The sequence below is a fragment of the Notechis scutatus genome, chromosome 2, assembly GCF_049901735.1.
Source record: "Notechis scutatus isolate UNSWTSFEM ecotype Mainland chromosome 2, rNotScu1.2, whole genome shotgun sequence".
NCBI lineage: Eukaryota > Metazoa > Chordata > Lepidosauria > Squamata > Elapidae > Notechis > Notechis scutatus.
The window spans coordinates 261,505,121-261,530,725 of NC_142010.1; the positions used below are offsets into that span (position 1 = coordinate 261,505,121).

Consider the following 25,605-nt stretch of genomic DNA (forward strand, 5'->3'; position numbering starts at 1 on the left):
CATATTATAGCTCAATATTTCATTGAAATGTTCCTCCTTCTTCTACTTCAAATCTCATTTCACAAGAGGTTTGCTAATATACCATCTTCTAATTATTAATATTAACAATCATTTATATCTTAAACATTTTATCCATTTCAATTGAATGTCATGCCTTTGTGGGAACACTTATGCTTTCCACGATTATTACACCCTCCCACATCACAATCTTGGATCATATTTCATTACAATACTCCCTTTTTCTTAACAAAAATTTCACTTGTTTATGTTAAATATTTTATCACATTTTAAACTACATATTATTTCTAATTTTCTATAATTACTTCTAAATACAGATATAAAAATGCAATCTTATGTACCTTCTAGAATCCCATTAACAATAAGACTTATCCATTATCTCTGAAAAACTTTTGCTTCTTAATATCTTGCTCCTCACCATCCTTTCTCCCTTGCTTCTTCTTCTCCTTGTCCTCTTTAACCCCTTGTCTCCCCACCTCCCTTTTATTCTGCTTTCCCCCTTTCTGTTGTTTCTTAACATAATGTCCCTTTTCCACCTTATTCTTCTCTCTTTTGGGCTGTTTTTCCAGATCTTAAAGACCTCCGCTTTTTCCCTTCTCCAATCAAAGTCCTTTTCTCATCAAAGATGGCTTCTCCTTCTTCTTTATCCCCATCATCCTCATTCTGCTTCACATAAATATAAACCGCCATTTCTAAGTATTGGAAAATAGTGCCAAGTCCATCTTCACCTCCTTGTTTTTCTCTTTCAAATTTTTGATATATAAGTTCCAATTCATCCATAGATGATGCCATTGTGTAGAGAAAAAGTTTTTCCAAACAACCACCCAGATGATTTAATCAGAAATAATTTCCAAGGTTCCAAAATCACCAAACAATCCAAACAGACTGTTTCTTTTAGATACCTTCTTCTTCTTGACTTTCTCTTTCTGGGGTTAAAGTAATCACAAATCCTTTTCAAATATATTTTTTGGAAGTTTTTAAACTCTTTGCAATTCTAGGCAATCTTCTCCTTATTTTCAAATTTTACTCAGATTTTTTTTCACTCTCCCTTCCCACTCACAGCCAAAAAGATTTTTTTTTCCGGTGTCACTTTAGGAAGGAGAGTCGAACAAAGAAAAAAAAACTTTTCCCTTTAGGGTATTCGCAGCTTGTAACTCTCCAAAGGAACAATAGATACTTAACAGCTTTCAAGGTTCCAAATAACTTTCTCCCGTCTTGTCCCAGCCAGAAGCAACTTTCACTTCTCTTTCAGCTCTCTCCCTCCTGCTCTTGCTTACCCGGCTGCAGCTTTCTTCGTGGCGGCCATTGCTGACCGCCGTTCCTCCGCCTCGGGAAAAGGGAGTTTAGCCAGTTGGGGAGGGGATTTGCGGCACCCCCAAACCCCTTGCCGGATCCCCCTATCTTCCGCTGCCTCTACAGGGCAGCTGTATCCCCCAGATCCAAATGGATCGGGGGAACCTTGGCAGTGAACGCAGCAGGGATCGCACAGTGGCAAATCCCTGCCGCCGCCGAAAGCTAGCAAACCGGAAGCAACAACAATTGAATTCTTTATTGGCCTAGTGTGGTTGGACACACAAGGAATTTGTCTTGGGTGCATAAGCTCTCAGTGTGCATAAAAAATACATTCATCAAGAATCATAAGATACAACACTTAGCGATAGTCATAGGATACTAAATAAGCAATCCAAATCATACTAGGAAAGTAAATAAAACAATATAAATTGCAGGATACAAGCAAAAAGAATAGAGTAGAGTAGAGTAGAGTAGAGTAGAGTAGAGTAGAGTAGAGTAGAGTAGAGTAGAGTAGAGTAGAATTCTTTATTGGCCAAGTGTGATTGGACACACAAGGAATTTGTCTCCGGTGCCTAAGCTCTCAGTGTACATAAAAGCTATAAGCGATAAATCACGATCCTAGTGATCGTAAAAATACATTCATCCTAAATCATTGGACACAACAGTTAAGCGATAGTCATATGATACTAAATAAGCAATCGACATAAATCGTACTGGGAAACTAAATAAAACAATACAAATCGTAAAGATACAAGTGACAAAGTTACAGTGATAAGAAGATAAGTGACTAATTTGACAGTGTTGTAGGAACAAGTTGTTTAGCAGAATGATGGCATGGGGGAAAAATAACTGTCCTTGTGTCTAGTTGTTCTGATGTGCAATGCCTCATAGCATTATTTTGATCTGGCAGATATGTAACCGAATAACAGAATTGGAAGGAATCTTAGAGGTCTTCTAAGTCCAACCCTCCGCTCAGACAGTATCAAAGACTCCCACAACTTTAATGCTTATTCTGGATGGGACTGAGTCCTTCCCCACCTCTGTTAAACATCTAACAGATTCCTACCCACCCACCCGACACCCCCAGTCCATCTCCTCTTGGAACTAACTACGTTTCAGGGCTGAATAACTACATCGCAAAACGTCACCTTGTCCATCAGCGAAATGATCTGGAGAATGAGTTGATCTTGGCGTAAATCATCTCCGTGTTTGAAGATTACAGGGTAGCTATCCCCATCTTCAGTCTTGAAGAACAGCTGAGCCGGCATGAGGGCACTCTGATCAGAGAAGGAGAAAAAGTGGCATCAAACTTTTCTTTTTTCTTTTCTTTTTCTTTTTATTATTTTTATTGCACTTTTTTCTCTTTTCACATCTCAATCATCTTTAACGGTACTGAGGCATCTTTGTTACAAATACACATCTCCATACATTTCTAATTATTTATATACATTTCTATACCTTCTTCTTATCTCTACAATTCTTATTCCTATTGTCCCTCCATTTTTTACAAATTTTCCAGAAGGTATCAAATATTTCAATGGTCTAAGAGGTAGCTACTTCCGCTGGGAGGAACACGGGCTGATCTCTTTCCTGGGGTACAAGAATTGGCAAAATAAAAACCATACACTCATAAAATAAATACAGGCAGGTCTCGGTGTGCAACAATTCATTTAGTGACTGTTCAAAGGTGCAACCGTTCTCAAAAAGAATGACTTAAGACTGTGGGTTTTTTTTTCTCACACTTAGGACCACTGATGGTCCCATAGGTTCATTGCCCTGAGTTATTTGCAAAAATCATAAAGGCAGGATATAAAGTAAATAGGTGATAGATAGATAGATAGATAGATAGATAGATAGATAGATAGATAGATAGATAGATAGATAGATAGATAGACAGACAGACAGACAGACAGACAGACAGACAGACAGACAGACAGGAATAGATACATAGATAGATAGATAGATAGATAGATAGATAGATAGATAGATAGATAGATAGATAGATAGATAGATAGATAGACAGACAGATAGATAAGATAGAATGATAGATAAATAAGACAGATAGATGATAGATAGATAGACAGATAGACAGATAGATAGATAGATAGATAGATAGATAGATAGATAGATAGATAGATAGATAGATAGAGATAGAGAATGATAAATAGATAAATAGATGATAGATAGATAGATAGATAGATAGATAGATAGATAGATAGATAGATAGATAGATAGATAGATAGATAGATAGATAGATAGATAAAATAGAGAGGATAATAAATAGATAAATAAGATGATAGATAGATAGATAGATAGATAGATAGATAGATAGATAGATAGATAGATAGATAGATATAACATAGAATGATAAATAGATAAATAAAATGATAGATAGATAGATAGATAGATAGATAGATAGATAGATAGATAGATAGATATAGACAGTCAGAGACAGACAGACATAGATGAAAAGAAAGGAAGGAATGGAGGGAGGGAAGAGTGAAAGAAAAGGAAAGGAGGGAGGGAAAGACGGAAGGATAGAAAAGAAGGAGTGAAAAAAAGAAGAAAGGAAGGAGGGAGGGAGGGAGGGAAGAAAGGAAGGAAGATCCAAGCCAGTAAAATTGGCAGCTAAAGTCTGTGTCCTACTCTGGGGAACATTTGTATCTTCTATAATGAAAAAAAAACAGAAAGAAAGAAAGAAAGAAAGAAAGAAAGAAAGAAAGAAAGAAAGAAAGAAAGAAAGAAAGAAAGGAAAGAAAGAAGGAAGGAAGGAAGGAAGGAAGGAAGGAAGGAAGGAAGGAAGGAAGGAAGGAAGGAAGGAAGGAAGGAAGGAAGGAAAGGAGGGAGGGAGGAAAAAGGGAAGGAAGAAAGGAAAGAAAGAAAGAAAGAAAGGGAGGGAGGGAGAAAGGAGGAAGGAAGGAAGGAAAGAAAGAAAGGAGGGAGGGAGGGAGGGAGGGAGGGAGGGAGGAAGGAAGGAAGGAAGGAAGGAAGGAAGGAAGGAAGGAAGGAAGGAAGGAAGGAAGGAAGGAAGAGATCCAAGCTAATAAAATTGGCACATAGAGTCTGGGTCCTAGTCTGGCGAATATCAATTTGTATCGTCTATAATGAAAAAAAATGAAAAAAAGAAAGAGAAAGAGAAAGAGAAAGAAAGAAAGAAAGAAAGAAAGAAAGAAAGAAAGAAAGAAAGAAAGAAAGAAAGAAAGAAAGAAAGAAAGAAAGAAAGAAAGAAAGAAAGAAAATCAAAGCCAATAAAATTGGCAGGAAGAATCTGGGTGCTACTCTGGGGAATATCAACATTTGTATCTTCTATAACAGAGAAAGAACTCCAAGCATTTGTCTTCTGCATCTGTTTTTGAACATTTCAATGCTACTTAAAAGGGCACAATAATGTAATTGGGATTGAACGGAAAAGTGGGGGCCACGGCCATTGTTTTCTAAACTGGGGGGACACAAAAGGAGGGTAACTTTAAAGCAATTAACTCTCTTCCCTAATTAACTTAGATAGCAATTCCATTTTAAATGCCCTTTCTGGGGAAAAAAAAAGCTTAATTTGTTTAGCTGGAAATTTGCCTCTCATGAAAAGAACAGGAAGAAGGGGGGAGTGAATGAATTAGCCTCTGCAAAAAAAAATATTAGTTTGACATGATTGAGTCCATGGATCTCTCTTGCTTTCGCACAAGGAATGTTGAAGCAGTAAACTCTTTTTCATACGGTAATCAAACCCTGTTTTCTCAAATTATTTTCCTCTCATTGGCATACCTCCTCCAACAAGTATACCCAAAACATTTGCAGGACGTCAGCTTGGAAAAGGCAGATAGGGTGGAACAGCAGACATTAAAAATCAGGAATTACTATCAAAAGCAACCGAGATGGAGCAACAGATTAACAGAGTTGGAAGAGACCTTGTAGATCATCTAGTCCAACCCCCTGTCCAAGCAGGAGACCCTACACCATTTCTGACAAATGGCAGTCCAATTTCATCTTGAAAGTCTCAAGTGAGACTCCCACAATTTCCGAGGGCAACTTCTGTTCCATGGGTTGAATGTTCTCACTGCCAGAAAGTTTCTCCTTATTTCCAGGTTGAATCTCTCCTTGTTCAGTTTCCATCCATTATTCCTTGTTTGGCCTTTGGGTGCCTTGGAAAATAGCTTGACCCCCTTCTCCTCTCTGTGGAAGCCCCTCAAATAGTGGAAGACTGCTATCCTGTCTCCCCTGGTCCTTCTCTTCCCTCGTCTAGCCAGGCCCAGTTCCTGCAACTGTTCTTCATATCTTTTAGCCTCCAGTCCCCTCATCATCCTGGTTGGTCTTCTCTGCGGTTTTTCTAGAGTCTCAGCCTCTTTTTTATAGTGTGTTGACCAAAACTGGATGTGTACTCTAGGTCAGTGATGGCTAACCTATGACACGCGTGTCACTCGTGACACACCGAGGCACTTTGACTGACACGCCTGTTGGTGTGGGGAAAACCTGCACATTTAGAGGCTGCCTGTGCTCTGCTCCAATCCCTGCTCCCTGCTTGTTGCGTGGTGTCACCGCTGCCGCAAGATCTTTGCAGCAGAGAACCAGTTTTAACCGCCATAAACTGAGGTTTGTCAGTTTCATTACCTCAGGAACGCTACAGGAGGAAGGGAGATCCATGAGGTTCACAGCCCTGTAAGGTGGCCTTCCGATCCCCACATCCTGCACCTGCAGCCCTGAGACCAGGGAGACGAGTTTCACAGCCCTGTGTGATCACCCCAGCCCAGTCCGTCATAAACCAAATTATTGATATTTCTTGAAGTGACACACGACCCGAAAAAGGCTACACTTTTTCCCGATTTTCGACACACCTAACTGAAAAGGTTAGCCATCACTGCTCTAGGTGCTACTAAGATGCTTGCATTCTTCACCATTAGAATGTTATTATTACAGAATAACAGAGTTGGAAGGCACCTTAGAGGTCTTCTACTCCAACCCCCTGCTCAAGCAGAAGACCCTATGCCAGTGATGGCAAACCTTTTTGTTGTGGTGCGGTGAAAGTGCATGCGTGCCGGCACCCACCATGCAATGTACCCCCCTGCACATGCATGCACAACAGCCCCACCCTCCTTACCTGCACTGCGCATGCACACGTCTCCCAGCGGATTTTCGGCCCATTTGAGGACATTTTCACCCTCTTGGAGGCTCGAGGGAAGCCTCTGCAGCCTTGGGAGGCCGAAAAACAGGCCTTCTGTAAATACCAGAAGTGCCTGTTTTCAGCCTCCGGAGGTTCTCTGGAGCCCGGGAGCGGCCATTTTCACCCTCTTGGAGGCTCGAGGGAAGCCTCTGCAGCCTTGGGAGGCCGAAAAACAGGCCTTCTGTAAATACCAGAAGTGCCTGTTTTCAGCCTCCGGAGGGTCTCTCGAGCCCGGGAGCGGCCATTTTCACCCTCCCGGAGGCTCGAGGGAAGCCTCTGGAGCCTGAAAACGGGCCCATTTTGGCACTTCTGGTATTTCCTGAAGGCCCATTTTTTTGGCCTCCCGAGGCTGCAGAGGCTTCCCTCGAGCCTCCGGGAAGGCGAAAACAGCCTCAAACAGGCTGAAAATCAGCTGGGAGGTGAGCGCATGCGCAATGCAGGTAAGTTTGGCTGGGGCTCGCGTGCCCGCACAAACGTCTCTGCGTGCCACCTGTGGCACGCGTGCCATAGGTTCGCCATCATGGCCCTATATCTTTTCAGTCCAATCTCTTTTTAAAAACCTCCAGTGATGGAGCACCCATAACTTCCAAAGGCAAGCCGTTGCACGGATTGTTTTCATGACCAAGAAATTTCTCCTTAATTCAAGGTTGGATCTCTCCAGAAGTTTCCATCTGTTATTTCTTGTCCTGCTCTTGGGTGTTTTGGAGAATACGTTGATACCCCCTTCTTTCTGTGACAGCCTTTCAAATATTGGAAGACTGATAACATGTCACATAGAACAGTGGCCCCCAACCTTTTCTGTACCACGGCCCGGTACAAAATGTACAAAATGATCCACGGACCAGTACCAGCATCAGCACGCATGAGCAAGGCAAGGTGAGCCGAGCGACTGGCCAGCCAGCCGTCCCCCGCTTCTCCCCGCCACCTTCAACTCCTCCTTTGTACCTTCTCGCGGTCGATGGGCTTTTCGGGCTCTTTCTTAATCTCCTCCTGAGTAACGCGAGACTCCACTGCCATCGGGACGGCTCTTCGTTCGAAGCCGACCCCCCCCCCTTCGACGAAACTAAGGCGCGAGGATTCCTTCAGCACCCAAACGCCGCTTTCCAACCGACGACTGACAAGCTCACCCGGAAGCACTTTCTCAAGCGCCGTCAAAACAAGATGGCGGCGTCCAAGCAAAATAGGTGGCCCGGTACAAAATGATCCATGGACAAAATGATCCATGGGGCCCGGTAGTTGGGGACCACTGACATAGAACACGTCAATCCTTCCATCCTCCACCATTCAGTCAGAACTGAAGAAGCTTCTTGGATGAGAAGTGAAACCTCTTCAAGGAAAAAACAAAGTCTAGCTGCCTTTTGAAAAAGCACCTTTGGGACAACCATGACCTGAAGGACTGAGAATTTGCACAAACATCAATATAATTACATCTTACATTTACAAGTCACACTGATTGCAAGACAGGTTGGTATTGTTACCTTGAACAGAGTGGCTTTCTCAGGGATTATTCCTCTAATTTTTACTTGGGGTTCGAGAGGCAGAGGAATGGGTTCAATATCTGATAAGTTCATCTTTTCATTGTCTGCCAGGAGAGTCTGCAATCTATCATTCTAGAAGAGGAAAAGATAAGCAAAAGGGAGAATATATGATATGCAAATAATAACCCCATTTAAAAAAAACACACACACAACGCTCAGAATAATAAAATGAGATTTACACTGAATGCAGAATAACAGAGTTGGAAGGGACCTCGGAGGTCTTCTAGTCCAATCTCCTGCTCAAATAGGAGACCCTATACAATTTTAGACAGATGGTTGTCCAATTTCTTGTTAAAAACTGCCAGGGGAGCATCTATGCAGGGGTAGGCTTCAAAAAAAAAATTAGCAACCAGTTCTCTGCCCGGTTGCTGGGTAGGCATGGCCTAGTTGGCCTCCTACACCACTCTGGCCTGGGAGCAAAAACGGGCTATAGGGGGGCGTTTTCACCCTCCCCGGGTTCCGGAGGCTTTCCTTGAGCTTCTGGGAGAGTGAAAATGCCCCCCCCCGGGCTCTGGAGGCTTTCCTGAGGCCGGAAACGTCCTGCTTTTCGCCCTACCCGAGCCTCCACACTTACTTGCCATCCAAAATGGGCCTCGTGGGGACTCCTGGGAGGGGAGAGTTGGGCGGGGCCAGCCAGTGGTGGGATCTGCCAGTTCGTCAAACTGGACATAAAAATTAGATACCGGTTCTCCTAAACCGTTGCGAACCGGTATCATCCCACCTCTTTGACATCCAGAGACAAGTTGTTCCGCTGATGAATTGTTCTGACACACAACTGCTCAAGAGAATTTATCTTTAGGAATATACTATTGTGATATGTATGACACTAATTATTTTATCCTCACAATACTGAGACAAGTCTGATTCACAATTCAAAGATTTATTTTAAAAAAAAAAAGTGTTTGCAAAGGCAGCCTCCAAGTCCCGTCCCCTTGGTGATTGACTAGTATCCTTCCAGATATTAAGATTCTGGAGATGTGTAATTTATCCCTTTTTGATCATTTTTGGATCGGTCTAAAAATTGCACAAGATGCAGGGTTATTTCCCTAAAGTGTACAATAGTATCTTATTCATTATTTTTAAATTGGAGGTGTTTATACGATGTTCAGTATTTAATATACAGCTGAGACGCTGAGAATGCTTATAACTTTCGTTTCGTTTCTCTTTCTTTGCTTTTTCACTCTGTGAAATTTATGGCATGCACTTGAACATGTCCAGGTTTGGGGGTCTTTCATTCCATTTGGGTTGCTGAAATTCAGACTTTGGGTACTTTGCTGGGGCCAAACTTAACAGAAGGGGATTGTTAGCCAGATAAGAAGGCAGCAAATATGCTGGAGATATTTAATTGACTTTAGATGATAATGGAACCAAGATTGCTTTCAGCCAGGTGCATCTCACTGGTGAAGTTGGTTCCTGGTCCATTGTTAATTGTCTGGACATCCTTACCTTTTTTTTCCGGTTTCCATTTTCACGGTGCACGGCTTTCATTACATGGACCAACCGATCTACAAAAGTCTGTTGGGCGGCCAATAAGGATCGCATCACCCGGACTGATTTGTCACCCTGGGTAAATCAGGAGGAAAAGAAAACCCTTTCTGTTTCTTTCTTTCTTTCTTTCTTTCTTTCTTTCTTTCTTTCTTTCTTTCTTTCTTTCTTTCTTTCTTTCTTTCTTTCCCATTTCCTTCCTTCCTTCCAATATTTATTTATTTATTTATCTCCAATTTCTCTTCCTTCCTTCCTATATTTCTTTCTTTCTTTGTCTTTCTCTCTCTTTCTTTCTCTCCCATTTCCTTCCTTCCTTCCTCATTCATTCTCTCTTTTCTTTCTCTCTATTTCTCTCCCATTTCCCTTCCTGCCTTCCTATATTTCTTTATCTTTCTTTTTCTCCCATTTCCTTCCTTCCTTCCTTTTTTTCTTTCTCTCTTTTTTTCTCTCTCACTTTCTCTCCCTCTCCTCCCTCCCATTTCCTTCCTTCCTTCCTTCCTTCCTTCCTTCCTTCCTTCCTTCCTTCCTTCCTTCCTTCCTTCCTTCCTTCCTTCCTTTCCTAATTATCTTTCTTTCTCTCTTTTTCTTTCTCTCCCTCCCTCCCATTTCCTTCCTTTCTTCCTTCCTTCCTTCTTTCCTAATTATCTTTCTTTCTCTCTTTTTCTTTCTCTCCCTCCCTCCCCTCCCTCCCATTTCTTTCCTTCCTTCCTTCCTTCCTTCTTTCCTTCCTTCCTTCCTTCCTTCCTTCCTTCCTTCCTTCCTTCCTTCCTTCCTTCCTCCCTCCCTCCCTTCCTTCCTTCCTTCTCTTTTCTTCCCTTCCCTCCCTCCCTTCCTCTGTTGGCTTTGAGCAATTTTTTCTAAGTAGATAACAAACTATGACATTCACTCCACAGAAATGTTTGTTCCTTCCCCCACTTACCCACTGACTCCTTCACTCCCCCCAATGTATAATGCAATTAAAGCTCCCTATAGTAAGAAGGTGGCTGACTGACCTTCTAGCTTTTCCACAGCTTTGTCAATAACAATCATTCTAAAAGTGAACACGAGCCAATTTGCAGCTGAGAGAGGTGGGGGCGTTGTAGAATGGCAAGGAAATCCATGATAAATGAGAGACTCATAGAAGAAAATATTTGTAGTTCAAAGTTAAACTGTGGGGCCCTTGGTGCTCTCTGACCTTTGTTGATTTCTGGCAGATGTTTCATTACCCAACCGGGCAACATCATCAGTGCGAGAAGGGTATGGGGGACACTCTCCAAAAATGAAACAAAGGGACCAAAATACCTCCTTGCCAGCAATCAGCACTCAGAAATGCAGATTAACACTAGGCCAACAATCAAGAAGTAAACAATACCTCAATCAAGAAACTACCAACTCAAATAAATGAGACAAGGAATGCATCACCTGGATGGATTTGATACCCTAGATAAATCAGGAGGCAAAAAAAGCTTTCTTTTCTTTCCCTTTCTTTCTTTCTTTCTTTCCTCCCTTCCTTCCTCCTTCCCTCCCTTCCTTCCTTCCTTCTTTTCTTTTCTTTTTCTCCTTATAGAAGATACAAATGATATATCCCACAGTAGGACCCAGACTCTACCTGCCAATTTTATTGGCTTGAGATTCCTTCCTTCCTTCCTTCCTTCCTTCCTTCCTTCCTTCCTTCCTTCCTTCCTTCCTTCCTTCATTTTCTTTCTTTCTCTTCCTTTGTCTTGTCTTCTCTCTTTTTCTTTTTCTTTTTTTTCTTTTTCTTTTTCTTTCTCTTTTCCTTCCTTCCTTCCTTCCTTCCTTCCTTCCTTCCTTCCTTCCTTCCTTCCTTCCTTCCTTCCTTCCTTCCTTCCTTCCTTCCTTCCTTCCTTCCTTCCTTTTCTTGATCTAGGCTGTAAAACCAGACCATTCTCACCAACAATGACAGGACACACCACTTATATCTAAATAGAGAGCAAACCGCACTCCCTTCTCGCCTGATGAAGTCATCTAGTTGGATAATGAAACATTTGCAAGGAAAGCACCCAGCTCAGACTGAACCAAGGACCAGTTGCAATCAGAATAGAGCTGGAAGGGATCTTGGAGATCTTCAACACCCTGCTGAAGCAAGAAACCCTATCTCCTTTCAGACAAATGCCTGACCAGTCTCCAGTGGGATCCTCCAGTGATGGAGAGCGCCCACAACTTTTGAAGGCAAGCTGTTCCACTGGTTAATTGTCCTCACTGTTAGGAAGTTTCTTTTTTAATTCCAGGTTGTTTCTCTCCTTGATTAGCTTCCATCCGTTGTGTAAATGAAGATTCAGGCCAAAAGTATTTCAAAAAGTTTTCAATCATGACAACTGGACCAAAGCTGGCCTGGATGATTGAATCTTCATTTACATATTGCTTTTCATTTTGGGGAGAAACCAAAAGGGGGTTTGGATTTCTCCCCCTTCCCTGTAGTCTGTAATATCAGGGGTCGCCAACCTTTTGGACCTCAGGGACCACCAAACTCATAATTTTAAATCCCACGGACCACTAATATGAATTTTGACTGACGGTGGCTTGCTGACATAGGTGGGAATGACTGTCTCCATATTCCAGAGCTGCAGTAGTCACAGGACTGGCCCTTTGGTCATCCCGGAGCAGCTCCTCCAGTCCATGACAGGCCGGTGCACCCAGATGGAGGAACAGCTGCTCCGAGATGACCAAAGGGCCAGTCCTGTGACTCCTGCAGCTCTGGAATATGGGACCGACTTTCCCACCAACGTCAGCAAGCCACCCCGCGATGGATTTCCCTCCCCTGCCATTGGCCCTTCCTTCCAGTTCCAGCTTGCATGGCTCTACTCAAGGTAAGGTTTAGGCTAGGCCAAAGGGTGGGGGCCAAACAGGTGGGCAGGCCATGTGTTCCCGTGCAGCCTGGATTAATTTTTTTTTTGGGGGGGGACATTTCTCTGTGGACCACCAAAATTTTCTCGCGGCCCACCAGTGGTCCCCAGTCCACCAGTTGGCGACCACTGGTCTGTATGGCAAGAGTTGGTTCATTCCAACAACTTGCTGCTACCCAAAATGTTCACTTTGATTGAAGAAGTTACTTGGATGAGTAACGGAGCACCTCCGTTTTAATAAACGCTGATCCAGTGGCCATGATTTAACCTTTTTGAGATTTCCAACCATTGTTTCTTGTCTTGCTTTCTGGTCCTTCAGAAAAACAAGTCATTCAACCCTGAAATATTCTCTTTTGTTTCTCACTTGTAGTTTTTTTTACCAATGTCCCTATTGCACAATGGGGAAAAAAATAATAATCCTTACCTTGAGGAGGGCTTGACTAAACCTACGCATGACGTTGAGGTACATTTCATGTGTTTTGGGATCTCTCTGTTGTGTGTCTCGGTCTTCACACTCCACAATCACGTACCTTTCATGGGGACAAGAAGAAGCTGGGATGACTGGTGGAAAAAGAGCCGCAAAGGACCAGTTCAGGGAGAGAAGATAATGTCTACAGGCAGACTTCAACTTACAACTTCAAACGGGGACTAGAATTTCGACTGTTAAGCAAGGCCGCTTGTTAAATGAGCCATGCCTGATTTTACAATTTATTTATTTATTTTTTGCCCCGGTTCCTAAGCAGTTGTTAAGTGAATCCCATGGCCATTAAGTGAGTTTCGGAAGCTGCAACTGCCATAAATAAATGTCAGTTATCAAGTACTGTACCCGAAATTTTGGTCACATGACTTTGCTGTGATGGTTGTAAGTAAAGGACTGGCCGTAAGTCTGTTTTCTTTATCAATGCAATTGTAAAATTTGAAGAGTTGCTAAGTGAATGGTTGCAAGTCAGGAATTGCTTGTACGCGTCTACAGCTTCTCCTTCTGCATATGTAGAATAACAGGTTAACAGAGTTGGAAGGGACCTTGTAGGTCATCTAGTCCAACCCCCACCCAAGCAGGAGACCCTACACCATTTCTGACAAAAGGCAGTCCAATCTCTTCTTGAAAGTTTCCAGTGATGAAGCTCCCACAACTTCCAAAGGCAACATCTGTTTCATTGGTTGATCGTTCTCACTGTCAGAAAATTTCTCCTTATTTCCAGGTTGAATCTCTCCTTGTTCACTTTCCATCCATTATTCCTTGTCTGGCCTTCAGGTGCCTTAGAAAATAGCTTGATCCCTTCCTCTCTTTGGCAACCCCTCAAATATTGGAAGACTGCTATCATGTCTCCCCTGGTCCTTCTCTTCACTAGACTTGTCATGCCCAGTTCCTGCAACCGTTCTTCATATGTTTTAGTTTCCAGTCCCCTAATCATCCTGGTTGCTCTTCTCTGCACTTTTTCTAGAGTCTCAACATCTTTTTAGTGTAGTGACCAAAACTGGATGCAGTACTCTGGGATATGGTCTTACTAAGGCTTTGTAGAGTAGTATTAGTACCTCACTTGATCTTGATTGTATCCCTCTGTTGATGCAATTTAGGGTTTCATTAGCTTTTTTGGCTCCCCCTGCTCACTTTTAACTCATATTTAATTGGTATTATTAGATTCAAATCAATATATTTACTTAATAAAAGCTGGGCCAAGCTTCTGCACGGATATTGAGTAGCACAGAATTGACTTTCTGAAACAAAGTCAGATAAAATATCTCTTTTTTTCCCCCTCAGTTTGGTTGAGAATATTCCATAGAACCAATTCAGTTCTATATTTTGGAAAATTTCAGATTTTTCACTTGAAGATACAGGTGGTCTTATGATCAAAATTGAGCCCAATATTTATCTTCCTAAGTGAGACAGCTGTTAAGTGAATTTTGGCCCACTTTACGAATTTTCTTGCCATGGCTGTTAAGTGGATCACTGCAGTTGTTAAGTTAGGAATGCGATTGTTACATCAATCTGACTTCCCCATTGACTTGTGCTTGTGTAGAGGGTCATAAAAGGGGATTACAGGACCCTGGGATACTGCAACCGTCATAAACACGAGTCAGTTGCCAAGCATGTGAAATATGATCATGTGATCCTGGGGATGCTGCAACGCTCGTAAGTGTGAAAAATGGTTGTAGGTCAGTTGTTCGAGTGGCGTTGTGATTCCAAACGGACACTAAATGAACTGTTGCAAGTCCTTCATGTCCCCGTCCCCCCCAAGTTGGGTTAAATGTACGATTTTTCAACATTATTTCCTTCCCATATGAGAAGAAACAACAGTTTGGATTGCAAAATTAAACCATCAGGTTGTCAGGATTCCGGCAGTTACTCCAATTAAATCATGAGCCTCATCCTCATCTATACTGAGATGATGGACGACCACGTACCCCTAGTGTGTCAAGTACTGGAAAAACTTTTAACAGCAAATGTGTACGTCAAGCTGTCAAAATGCGAATTTCACCGCACACAGTTGGACTACCTGGGATACTGAGTCTCAAATAAAGGCATAGAGATGGAGGCACTGCCAATGCAGGAAACCCTCTCCGAGAGTTCACCAGAACAACTGGCAGCCGCCTCCGACAGAACCCCAGAGGTCAGACAGATCCCCAGAGAATAACAGATAACAGATAATCAGAGTTGGAAGGGACCTTGTAGGTCATCTAGTCCAACCCCCTGCCTAAGCGGGAGACCCTATACTATTTCTGACAAATGACAGTCTAATCTCTTCTTGAAAGTCTCAAGTGATGGTGCTCCCATAACCTCAGAAGGCAACATCTGTTCCATTTGTAGATTGTTCTCACTGTCAGAAAGTTTCTCCTTATTTCCAGGTTAAATCTCTCCTTGTTCAGTTTCTATCCATTATTCCTTGTCTGGCCTACAGGCGCTTGAGAAAATAGCTTGATCCCTTCCTCCTCTCTGTGGCAGCCCCTTAAATATTGGAAGACTGCTATCCTGTCTCTCCTGATCCTTCTCTTTACTAGACTAGCCAAGCCCAGTTCCTGTAACCATAATATCAAGACCTCGCTGAAGTATTCAGCAAGACGGAGTTTGACATCCTATCCCCCTCATCGCGAAATAGTCTGCGTCATAGAAATCATCCCTGGGACAAAGTTACCAAAGCCCGAAATGTACGCCATGACACCCCCGTGAAATGCAAGAAATGTGTAAATATATAGATAAAAACTTAAAAAGGGGTTTCATCGAACCAACCAAGCCACGAGTCGCAGCCCCAGTCCTGTTCAAAGAAAAAAAGATGGGACCGTGAGGTTATGCGTTGACTTTAGAGCAATCAATGGACTGTGTGTAAACAACCTATATCCCCTCTCGCTCATGAAGGACATGTTATCCCACGTGGCCAAAGGGAAGGGTCCTGAAGTGAGCTGACAAGAGTAGAATGGATGTGGGACTGGGAACAAGCCACAGCCCCAAAAGCTCCTGACACATGATTGGCATTGTGGTAGTTCATAATCCTTTCCTACTTCTTCCCTACAAGAAAATGAAAGTGAATAACAGAATAACAGAGATGGACGGGACCTTGCAGGTCTTCTCGTCCAACCCCCTGCTCGAGCAGGAGATTCTGTGCCGTTCCAGAAAAATGACTGTCCAGTCTCTGTTTAAACACTTCCACTGATGGACCCCCCACAACTGATTAATAACAAGAAACTCCGTGTTTCTGAACTCTATTAAAATTGTACCTGGGACACTTTTCAGCACTGAGAAGTTCAAAAGCTTACTCACCAGTACAAATAGTTTCCCAGTGTGGAGTTCTTGCATGCTCGTGATATTAAGAATGTACAAAGGTCTTGCTGGAAGAAAAAAATAAAGGAGGCTTTTAACAAAAAAGTCAGGAATTTGACAGATCTAAGATTTCAATCAGAATAGAGCTGGAAGGAACCTTGGAGGTCTTATAGCTCAACCTCCTATCATCCATCCATCCGTCCATCCATCTATTTATCTATCTATCATCTCTCTCTCTCTCTCTCTCTCTCTCTCTCACACACACACACACATCTACAGTATGTATGTATGTATGTATGTATGTATGTATGTATGTATCTACCTACCTACCTACCTACCTACCTACCTACCTATCATCCTCTTCAGCAATCCATATCTGTATAAAACCACAATAAAATTGCAATTTAAAAAAAAATCTTCATTGCAGGTACTCTAGAGTTCGGCAAATAAACAATATGATGTTGTTAGTTGCCCAGAGTCTTGCTGAAATGAGTGACAAACAAATTAAATAAACAAACAAACAATGAATGAAAACCATGATTTTTTGCTTTCCTCCTGTCAACTCTGATGTGAGCCTAGCTGAAGCCATCTTGGAGGCTTCAGGGTTGCCACACAGCAGTGGGAGGAGGGAAATAGTTAGAGGGGGTTTTGTAGCCAAAAGAATAGAGTTTTCCTGTGGGAGCCAAGGACATTCTCATAGGTGGCTGGCCAGAAGAGGAGCAAGTAACTTAGCAACCGGCCAGCTTCTGGATTGGACAGTGTGACCAGTGACTTGGGGAAGAAAGGGGAAAACATTTACTTTCATTTAGGTGAAAGGCGTGGGGAAACCTCAGAGTCGGTTTTCACCAGTTTGTGCCAATATGATATATCCAATAAAGTATTATTTGAGGAAGATGAGTGCCTGGGAGTTTGTTTTTTGTGGGTACATCACTTGGAACCCTGATATCTTCATCAACTAAGCAGTGGAGAAGTTACAGGGAGTAACAGAATAACAGAGTTGGAAGTGACCCTGGGGATCATCTAGTTATGGTTCGCCGGCAGCAGGTGCGGATGGCTGAGGTCTCGGAGAGCGAGGACTCAGATGAGGTACCTGTGTGTGATGCAGGGATGGGGCCAGGACCATCAGGGAGTGGAGATTGTGGAGGCTGGCAGCAGTGATGAAGAGGACCCCGAGGAGCCTGTGCTCAGTGTGCGTGCACACAGGGCTGCTCAAAGGAAAGAGCAGCTGAAGCAGCATGAGAGACTCTGGAGTAAGGCTGCAAGGTAACGCCCCTCCCTCAAGAGATAAAAGCCAGCTGAGAAACCGGAGTTCTTTGCAGGAAGCAAAGAAGGTTTTGCACTTCAAGTCCTTGTGGAAGTTCGGTCTATCCTGGTTTGTTTTCAGACACTTTTGGCTTCGATTATTTCCTTGCAATTTAATCTAGTGTTCTTGGCAGCCTTGCACAACCTTGCAAAGGCTTGTTCTTATCTGGGACAATTAGTTTTAATAGTGCTTTGCTGTGATTGAACAGAATTTACAGAGACACATTAAAAAGGTTTTGCTTTTAACTATGTTTTGCGTTTGATTTGAACGAGGCTTGGGTCAGAACACTAGTCCAATTCCCTTGCTCAGGCAGGAAAAGCTTCTACCATTTCAGACAAATCGTTGTCCAATCTCTTCTTGAAAGCCTGCAGTGATAGAGCTTCCCATGAATTCCTGAGGCAAGCCGTTCCACTGATTCATTGTCCTTGCGGTCAGGAAATTTCTCCGTATTTCTAGGTTGCTTTCTCTCCTCAATGAGCTTCTGTCTGTTGGAATCAGACCACTCACACTTTATAAGGCTGGTTTTAAAAAAGAAAAGGGCCAGGCTTCAATTGCATGATTGTGGCCATCATTCTGAGTTTTTCAACACCTACCCAGATCCAGACACCTGCACACAATGCAGGCAAAACGTACAAGAGGCTCTGCCCGTTTCCAAAGCTTATCTTTTCAAAGTTGACCTCAACTCTCGATTACTCCGCTCACCTCAAGGTTTTCATTCTCAGCCGATTCTTTCGTTTTTGCCGTTGGTAGCGGGGAAGAAATAAGGGGCAGAGGGCTGGTGATGATCTGTGAGCTGAGGAGAGGGGGAAAAAAATAAGAGAAATTTTTGATATACAATAATATAGAAAAAAAAAATCAGTGGGTCCATGCTATAAGAAATGAAGACATAGAATAACACATAAGACTTTGGAAATCTTCTAGTCTAACCCCCTGTTCAAGCAAGAGACCCTATATTGAACTGAATTAATATAATATATTGAATTTAATTCGTCAGAAAATAGGATTCAAATTTTACTGGAGATGTCTTTACAATGGATTCCTTGTCTTGGCACTGCAAGAATATTGTAAGCTCTGACTCATACCGTTTGGTCATGTCCTATCATGGCTTTGTTTTGGTTTCATGTTATAACTCATTTCAATATAGTATTAGAGCAGAGGTCTCCAAACCTGGCAACTTTAGGACTTGTTAAGACTAGGCTGGCTGAAAGAATTCTGGGAGTTGAAGTCCACAAGTCTTAAAGTTGCCAAATTTGGGGACCCCTGTATTAGAGGAAAAAAACATATTTATTTATTTATATTTATTTATATTGTGCCTTTATTATTTTTAATAAACACCTTAATAAACAAGTTAATACCTAATCCTCCTACTTCATTCGATTTTCCCCACAATATCCCTAGGAGGTAGATTGGGCTGAAAGAGAGTGATTGACCCAAAATCACCCATTCAGTTTTCATGCCTAAGGCGGGACTAGAACTCACCATCTCCTAGTGATTGGCCCAAAGTTCAGCCGCTTTCCCACGACCTCACCCCTGACCCACACCACCGCTTCCCAGGGACCAGAACCACCACCCAGTTTTGGCCCAAGTCACCAGCTGTCTTTCATGCCTAAGGCAGGAGTAGAACTCACTGTCTCCTGGTAATTGACCCAAAGTCACCCAGCTGGCTTTCATATCTTATGGTGGAACTAGAAATCACCATCTCTTGATGATTGGCTCAAAGTCACCCAACCAGCTTGCATGCTTCGAGGCAGGACTAGAACTCACAGGTTCCTGGACCAAACACCAAGAGACTGTGAGTTCTAGTCCTGTCTTACGTACAAATTGTCCAGGGTAAATACTTGGGCGCGCGCCAGGGGGCCGGGGGCGGGCCCGGCGCCAGGAAGCGCCCAGCTGACAGGGGTCCCCCCCCGACTTCACCTGACGGACTCGAGGTTCACCACACCGCTGTTTTATCACCCCCAAAACCCTAACAAAAATCACTGGATTACTTAGGGTCATTTGCACTTTCTCAAACCAACCTACCTCATGGGGTAATTCTTGGGAAAATAGGAGGCGGAAGGAGCATTTAAGTATGTTCACCTCCCCCCACCCCCCCCAAGTGTATAAAGTAATAAAATCAGGATAAAATTCAAATCCAATAATAATAAATTCCCACAGCAAGCAAAGGAAGCAAATTAATCCATGTTCCTAAATGTATAAAGTACCATATTTTTCACACTATAAGACACACTCCCCCCCCCCCCCACAAAAAAAAAGTGGGTGGAAATATCTGTGCATCTTATACAATGAATGTTTCTGAAACACCACCCACCCGCCGGCCCCCATCGTTTGGCCTCTGCCTCCCAGCCATTTGCCTCCTTGCAGCTTCAGCACAGCCTGATTAGCACAAGCAGCTAATTGACGGTATTGGCACATTCCCATTTTTGGCCTCCGCGCACCCCATTTTCAACCTCCGTGCGTCCCATTTTCAGCCCGTTCCAGGAAGTAGTGAATGGGCCAAAAATGGGACACACAGAGGCCGAAAATGGGATGCATGGAGGCCAAAAATGGGACGTGCGGAGGTGGTGATAGCAGCGGTGATCGGCGGTGTCGATCCCCACAGCCTGGAACAGCTGATCGTTGGTATTCCGGGAGGCCGATCCAATCACCAATCAGTTGCTTGTGCCAATCAGGCTGTGCCGAAGCTGAAACAGGCTGTTTGCTGTTTACTACAAGGAGGCAAATGGCTGGGAGGCAGATTTTTTTTCCCCTTGCTTTCCTCCCCCAAAAGCTAGGTGCGCCTTAAAAATCTGGAGCATCTTTTAGTGCAAAAAAATATGGCATTTAAAAAATTCAAACACATTCGTGAATTCCCTTCTCCCTTCCCCTTCTTTGCGATTTTGCAATTACACGTATAGCAATTATCCCCACTGTCCTATGCGAACATACACACGTCTTCAATGATGAATTGTTTTGTTTTTTTTTTTAAAAAAATGTGAAATCAATTAGCCAATGTTTTGTGAACAAAATAAAATCTCCTTGGCTGGCGAGAATTAAAATCTTTTTATGATTTTGCCGTTAACCTTCCAAACGTTTGCCTCCTGAAGAGGATTAATTATTAATTTAATGATTTTGATGTAAGCACATTTATTCAGAAGTAAGCACACCAAACATGGTCCTGCTGGGTTGAACGGATGTCGCTTCCTACGAAGGAGATTTAAAAGAGCAAACTCTAAATATGAATACCATAATTGCTTTATAATTTCAAATGGCGGCAGATATGTTCTCATTAAGCACCCTAGGCTCAAATCTTTCCTTTACAAGGGAGCTGTTTAGCAAGGTTAGATATATTTGGGGATAATTAACCATGGTGCTCGATTAATGATAGCCTCAAAAAAGGTCATTAAAATCAGGGAAATCTGATAGGTAACCGAAATTACAACCATCATGACTTACAACCATAGTGGGCAGGCTCCATTATGGTCACAACCTGAGGACTTCCTATTGTCATGCCCCTGTTGGAGACTGACTCCGAGGGAGAGGAGGAACAGCCGACAGGGAGTGGAAGTGTGGCTCCGAAGGTTGTTAGAGGAGGCTGGGAAAGGGCAGAGGCTGGTTGGGCAGTCAGAAGAACCAAGCCGATCCCCTCTGCATCCTAGGACACGCAGGGAGGAATGGAGAAGAAAACAACTTGGCTTATGAGAGAGGAAGCGGCCATGATCCCCCTCATTAATTACAGCTGGGGAGAATAGTATATAAGAGAGACGGTTACAACACAGCGTTGCCAGAAGCAAAGCGAGTTTTATTTTGGGCTGAAGTTATCTTGGTTGGCGTCCTTCCAACATACTGTACCTTGTTATCTCTTTGAAGTTGGTAATTACTTATCCTGGTCCGTTGTGGAAATTTCTTCATTGTAGTTTGTTTGGTTTTTTATTTCATCTCTATCTGCTCATTAAGTTCGGACTGTATTGCTTTCTTTTGAAGACTATTTTTGAGTAAGTTTTACCTCCAACTGAGAATTATTGAACAGTGGGGCCAAGTTGGAGGCATTAAAGGACATTTATTTACATTTTGGATTTTGTTACGTTTGTGTTACACTCCGGGTCATCACAGGAAACATTTGCACCACTCAGGAGACCCTGAGGACACAGATAAACCTCAGAAGTGCTTCAAGGACCCTCTAAAAGGAAGCAAATGACCAGCTGTCTGCAAGGAGTATAATATAAATCCTTCCATTCCCCACCATCCAGTCAGAGCTGAAGAAGCTTCTTGGATGAGAAGCAAATCGTCTTCAAATAAAAAAACTCCCTTCAAACAGTGTGGGAGTATGAATGGATTTCCAGAAAAATTGCAGACTACAGGAACCAGGAGCACCACTCAGGTGATCCTGACGACACAGACAAACCTCCAGGTGGCCTCAATGACCCTCTAAAAAGGATGCAAATGACCAGCTGTCTGCAAGGAATATAAACCCTCCCATTCCCCACCATCCCGTCAGAGCTGAAGAAGCTTCTTGGATGAGAAGCGAAACGTCTTCAAAGAAAAACCAGAAAGTCCAGTTGCCTCTTGAAAAAAGGCACCTTGGGGACATCTGTATAAATGCTTCACGTTCAAATCTTTCACCTACCTCTCTATTTCAGGCGCAGTGACTCCAGATGTGGCCATACTCTCTGACACCGATCCTTGAGTTTCCTTTTTTGTGGGCTCCAACCCACTCTTGATGTCATCAAAATTTTCGTATTTCAGAGCTTGGACAAGCTGCAGTAAATACATCAGCAGATCCTGGGGGCAGAAAACAGAAGGCGGGAAATTTGACATAGGAATTTGATTTTTATTTTTTTTAACAACAAGGAAGGGGCCAGAAAGGGTTCGGGGAGGGAGGGAGGGAGAGAGGGAGGGAGAGAGAGAGAGAGAGAGAGAGAGACGGAGCCCGGGCCATCTGTCAGCCCTCAGATGGAGAATCAACAGCCCCCAGATCTGGAGGTGGCTGATGAGGAGGAGGAGGAACAGCCGGGTCCAGTGCCTGATGCACAGATGCACAGAAGGCAGAGGAGAGGAGAGCAGTGGAAATCTATGGGCTGGTCCTTGGGACGGAAGAGCCACCGCTGCAGGGGGCAAAGATGAATAGGTGTGACAGATAACTATTCATCTCCTTGGTGGTATGTGTGTGTGTGTGTGTGTGTAAGTGGGGGGAGGGAGGGTTTTTTTTTGGCCAGAATGCTGGAGCTCCTAATAAAGGCATCATTGATTTAACTACAGAGGGTTTGTTGTGTTTGGGAGCCGGGTCAGAACATATTCCATAACAACAATAATAGCAATATCATCATGATCATCATCATAATTGTCCTCATTCCTGCTTTATAAATTGAAGAGGTGGCTGGCTAAGGAATTCTGGGAATTGAAGTCCACAAGTCTTATAGTTGACAAGACCCCTGTTTTAAAGCATGTCCTTGCTTCCAAACAGCGGTCTCCAATCCTGGCGGCTTTAAAAATTGTGGACTTCAATTCCCAGAATTCCTCAGCCAGCCATGCTGCCTGGAAAATTCTGGGAGTTGATGTCCACTAGTTTTAAAGTTGACAAGTCTCAAAATCCTGGCTGAGGAATTCTGGGTGTTGAAGTCCACAAGTCTTAAAAGTCATCAAGCTTGGAGACCCGTGCTTTAAAACCTGACAAAGGGATTTTGAAACAGCGCACGATGACTGAACCGGTTGTTACACCAGCAGCATCCCACTACTGCCTTCAATGCCCCTTCCAACTTTGTTATTGGTGCTTAATGACTACCATTAAGTGTTGTACCTTATGATTCTTGACTCTTAATGAATGTACCTTTTCTTTATGTATACTGAGAGTATTTACACCAAGACAAATTCCTTGTGTGTCCCATCACACTTGGCCAATAAAGAATTCTATTCTATTCTAGAATACAGTAGAAAATAGAATAGAACAGAACAGAGAATAGAATAGAATAGAACACAGAAAATAGAATATAGAATATAAAATAGAATAAAATATACAGAATAGAATAGAACATTATTTGAGTAGAAGAGAAGAGAATAGAACACAACAGAATATAAAATAGAATAGAATATAGAAAAAAAAATTACAACAAAGAAGGGGGCAGAAAGGGTTGGGGGAAGGCTAGGAAGGGGAAAACAAAAAGAGAAAGCAGAATGGAAGTGGAAGAATATAGAATATAAAATAATAGAATAGAATAGAATAGGAAAATAGTAGAGTAGAGTAGAGTAGAGTAGAGTAGAGTAGAGTAGAGTAGAGTAGGAATAGGAATAGGAATAGGAATAGGAATAGGAATAGAATAGAATAGAATAGAATAGAATAGAATAGAATAGAATAGAATAGAATAGAATAGAATAGAATAGAATAGAATAGAATAGAATAGAATAGAAAATAATAGACTCAAATAGAATAGAATAGAATAGAATAGAATAGAATAGAATAGAATAGAATAGAATAGAATAGAATAGAACAATAATTTTATTGTCACTTTGAGCGTACACTAATTGGCATGCATTAAAATGAATTTTGTTGTATACAGCTCTCAAACAGTTACCACCTCTGATATACACTACATAACCATGACAGAATGAATGAATGAATACATACATACATAAAAACGTATGCCTATGTTATTCTGTCATTCTGTTACCTCATCGTCTGCTTGCTGCAATCTGGCCACAGCATAACGCCGCACAGTTGGGTTGGTGAACTGTGAAGACAGAAGCTCCAGGGAGTCCTCTACATCCATCGGCTTCCATTTGCCCAGGAGTTCCAGAGCTTGCTTCGCTTCTTGAGGAAGATGCCAGTTGACACACTTCAAGAATTTGGTCAAGGCCTGGGATCAAAAGTCAGAAACCTGTCAACGTCCCTTTCCCCAACACAGAGGTGACATTAAACAAGAAAAGAGGGGTTTTTTTTGTTTTTTTTTAATGGAGTGTCAGAAGAAATGATGGGCTGATCTTACTACAAGTTACAACTAGGCCTCTCACAATGACAATAATTGGGACTGAAATTTCCACTGATAAGGTTCACCAGTAGAAGAAAACATCTGTAGTTTAGGATAGATCTGTGGGGTCCTTGGTGCTCTCTAAGTTTGGTTGTTTTCTTGCACACATTTCATTACCCATCATCAGTGCTAGAAGGAGTGGAGTTTACGGGAAGGCAGGGAGGAGGAGGAGGAGGAGGAAGAAGAGGAGTGGGAGGAAGAGAGGGAGGATTAGTGCTCTCTGAATTTGTGTTAAGGCCTGTTGAACGCCAGCCCCTCCACCAGCCGAATCAGAGGAGAAGGAGGAAACACCGGAGTCAAGGCCTGCATCAAGGCAACCTGAGAGCTCCGAGGAGGAAGAGGAAATGGAGTTGGCAGAGAGAGAGAGAGAGAGAAAGAGAGAGAGAGAGGCAGAACCTGGGCCATCCATCAGCCCTCAGATGGAGAGTCAACAGCCCCCAGGTCTGGAGGTGGCTGATGAGGAAGAGGAGGAACAGCCGGGTCCAGTGCCTGACACACGGATGCACAGAAGGCAGAGGAGAGGAGAGCCATGGAAATCTATGGGCCGGTCCTTGGGACAGAAGAGCCACCACTGCTAGTGAAGCCTCACCCTAGCTCTGGGGATAAAAGGCAGGGGGTGGAGATGAACAGATGTGGCAGACAACTATTCATCTCCCCTCCCAGACAGACTTGTTAGCCTCCTGTGAGAGAGAGAGAGAGAGAGAGCGAGAGAGAGAGTAAAGAGAGTGAGAGAGAGAGAGAGAGAAAGAGAGAGAGAGAGAGACAGAGACAGAGAGAGAGAGAGACAGAGAGACAGAGAGAGAGAGACAGAGAGAGAGAGACAGAGAGAGAGAGACAGAGAGACAGAGACAGACAGAGAGAGACAGAGAGACAGAGACAGGGAGACAGAGAGAGAGAGACACACAGAGAGAGAGAGAGAGAGAGAGACTTTTTATCAGGGCTGCTGGTGCTCCTAATAAAGGGAACATTTATTTAACTACACAGGGTTTGTTGTGTTTGGGAACCGGGTGAGAACTATTTGTTTGTTTTCTTGCACACATTTCATTACCCACTATCAGTGCTAGAAGTAGTGGCGTTTGAGGGGAGCAGGAGGAGGAGGAGGAGGAGGAGGAGGAGGAGGAGGAGGAGGAGGAGGAGGAGGAGGAGGAGGAGGAGGAGGAGGAGGAGGAGGAGGAGGATTCGTGCTCTCTGAGCTTGGTTATTTTCGTGCAGACA

General features: G+C 43.1%; 1 protein-coding gene across 2 annotated transcripts in view; it reads right to left on the reverse strand.

The window, feature by feature from the left end:
- PIK3C3 (phosphatidylinositol 3-kinase catalytic subunit type 3) overlaps positions 1-25,605 on the reverse strand; it is a 124,583-nt gene that overhangs the window by 71,386 nt on the left and 27,592 nt on the right. For both annotated transcript variants that reach the window (XM_087958706.1, XM_087958705.1), the window contains 8 exons: positions 24,034-24,219; positions 21,996-22,150; positions 18,092-18,182; positions 16,087-16,154; positions 12,754-12,859; positions 9,448-9,564; positions 7,942-8,073; positions 2,460-2,588 (listed from right to left, as the gene is read on the reverse strand). In XM_087958706.1, the coding sequence (XP_087814832.1) occupies positions 2,460-2,588; positions 7,942-8,073; positions 9,448-9,564; positions 12,754-12,859; positions 16,087-16,154; positions 18,092-18,182; positions 21,996-22,150; positions 24,034-24,219 (984 nt within the window). The remainder of the gene's footprint in view (positions 1-2,459; positions 2,589-7,941; positions 8,074-9,447; positions 9,565-12,753; positions 12,860-16,086; positions 16,155-18,091; positions 18,183-21,995; positions 22,151-24,033; positions 24,220-25,605) is intronic.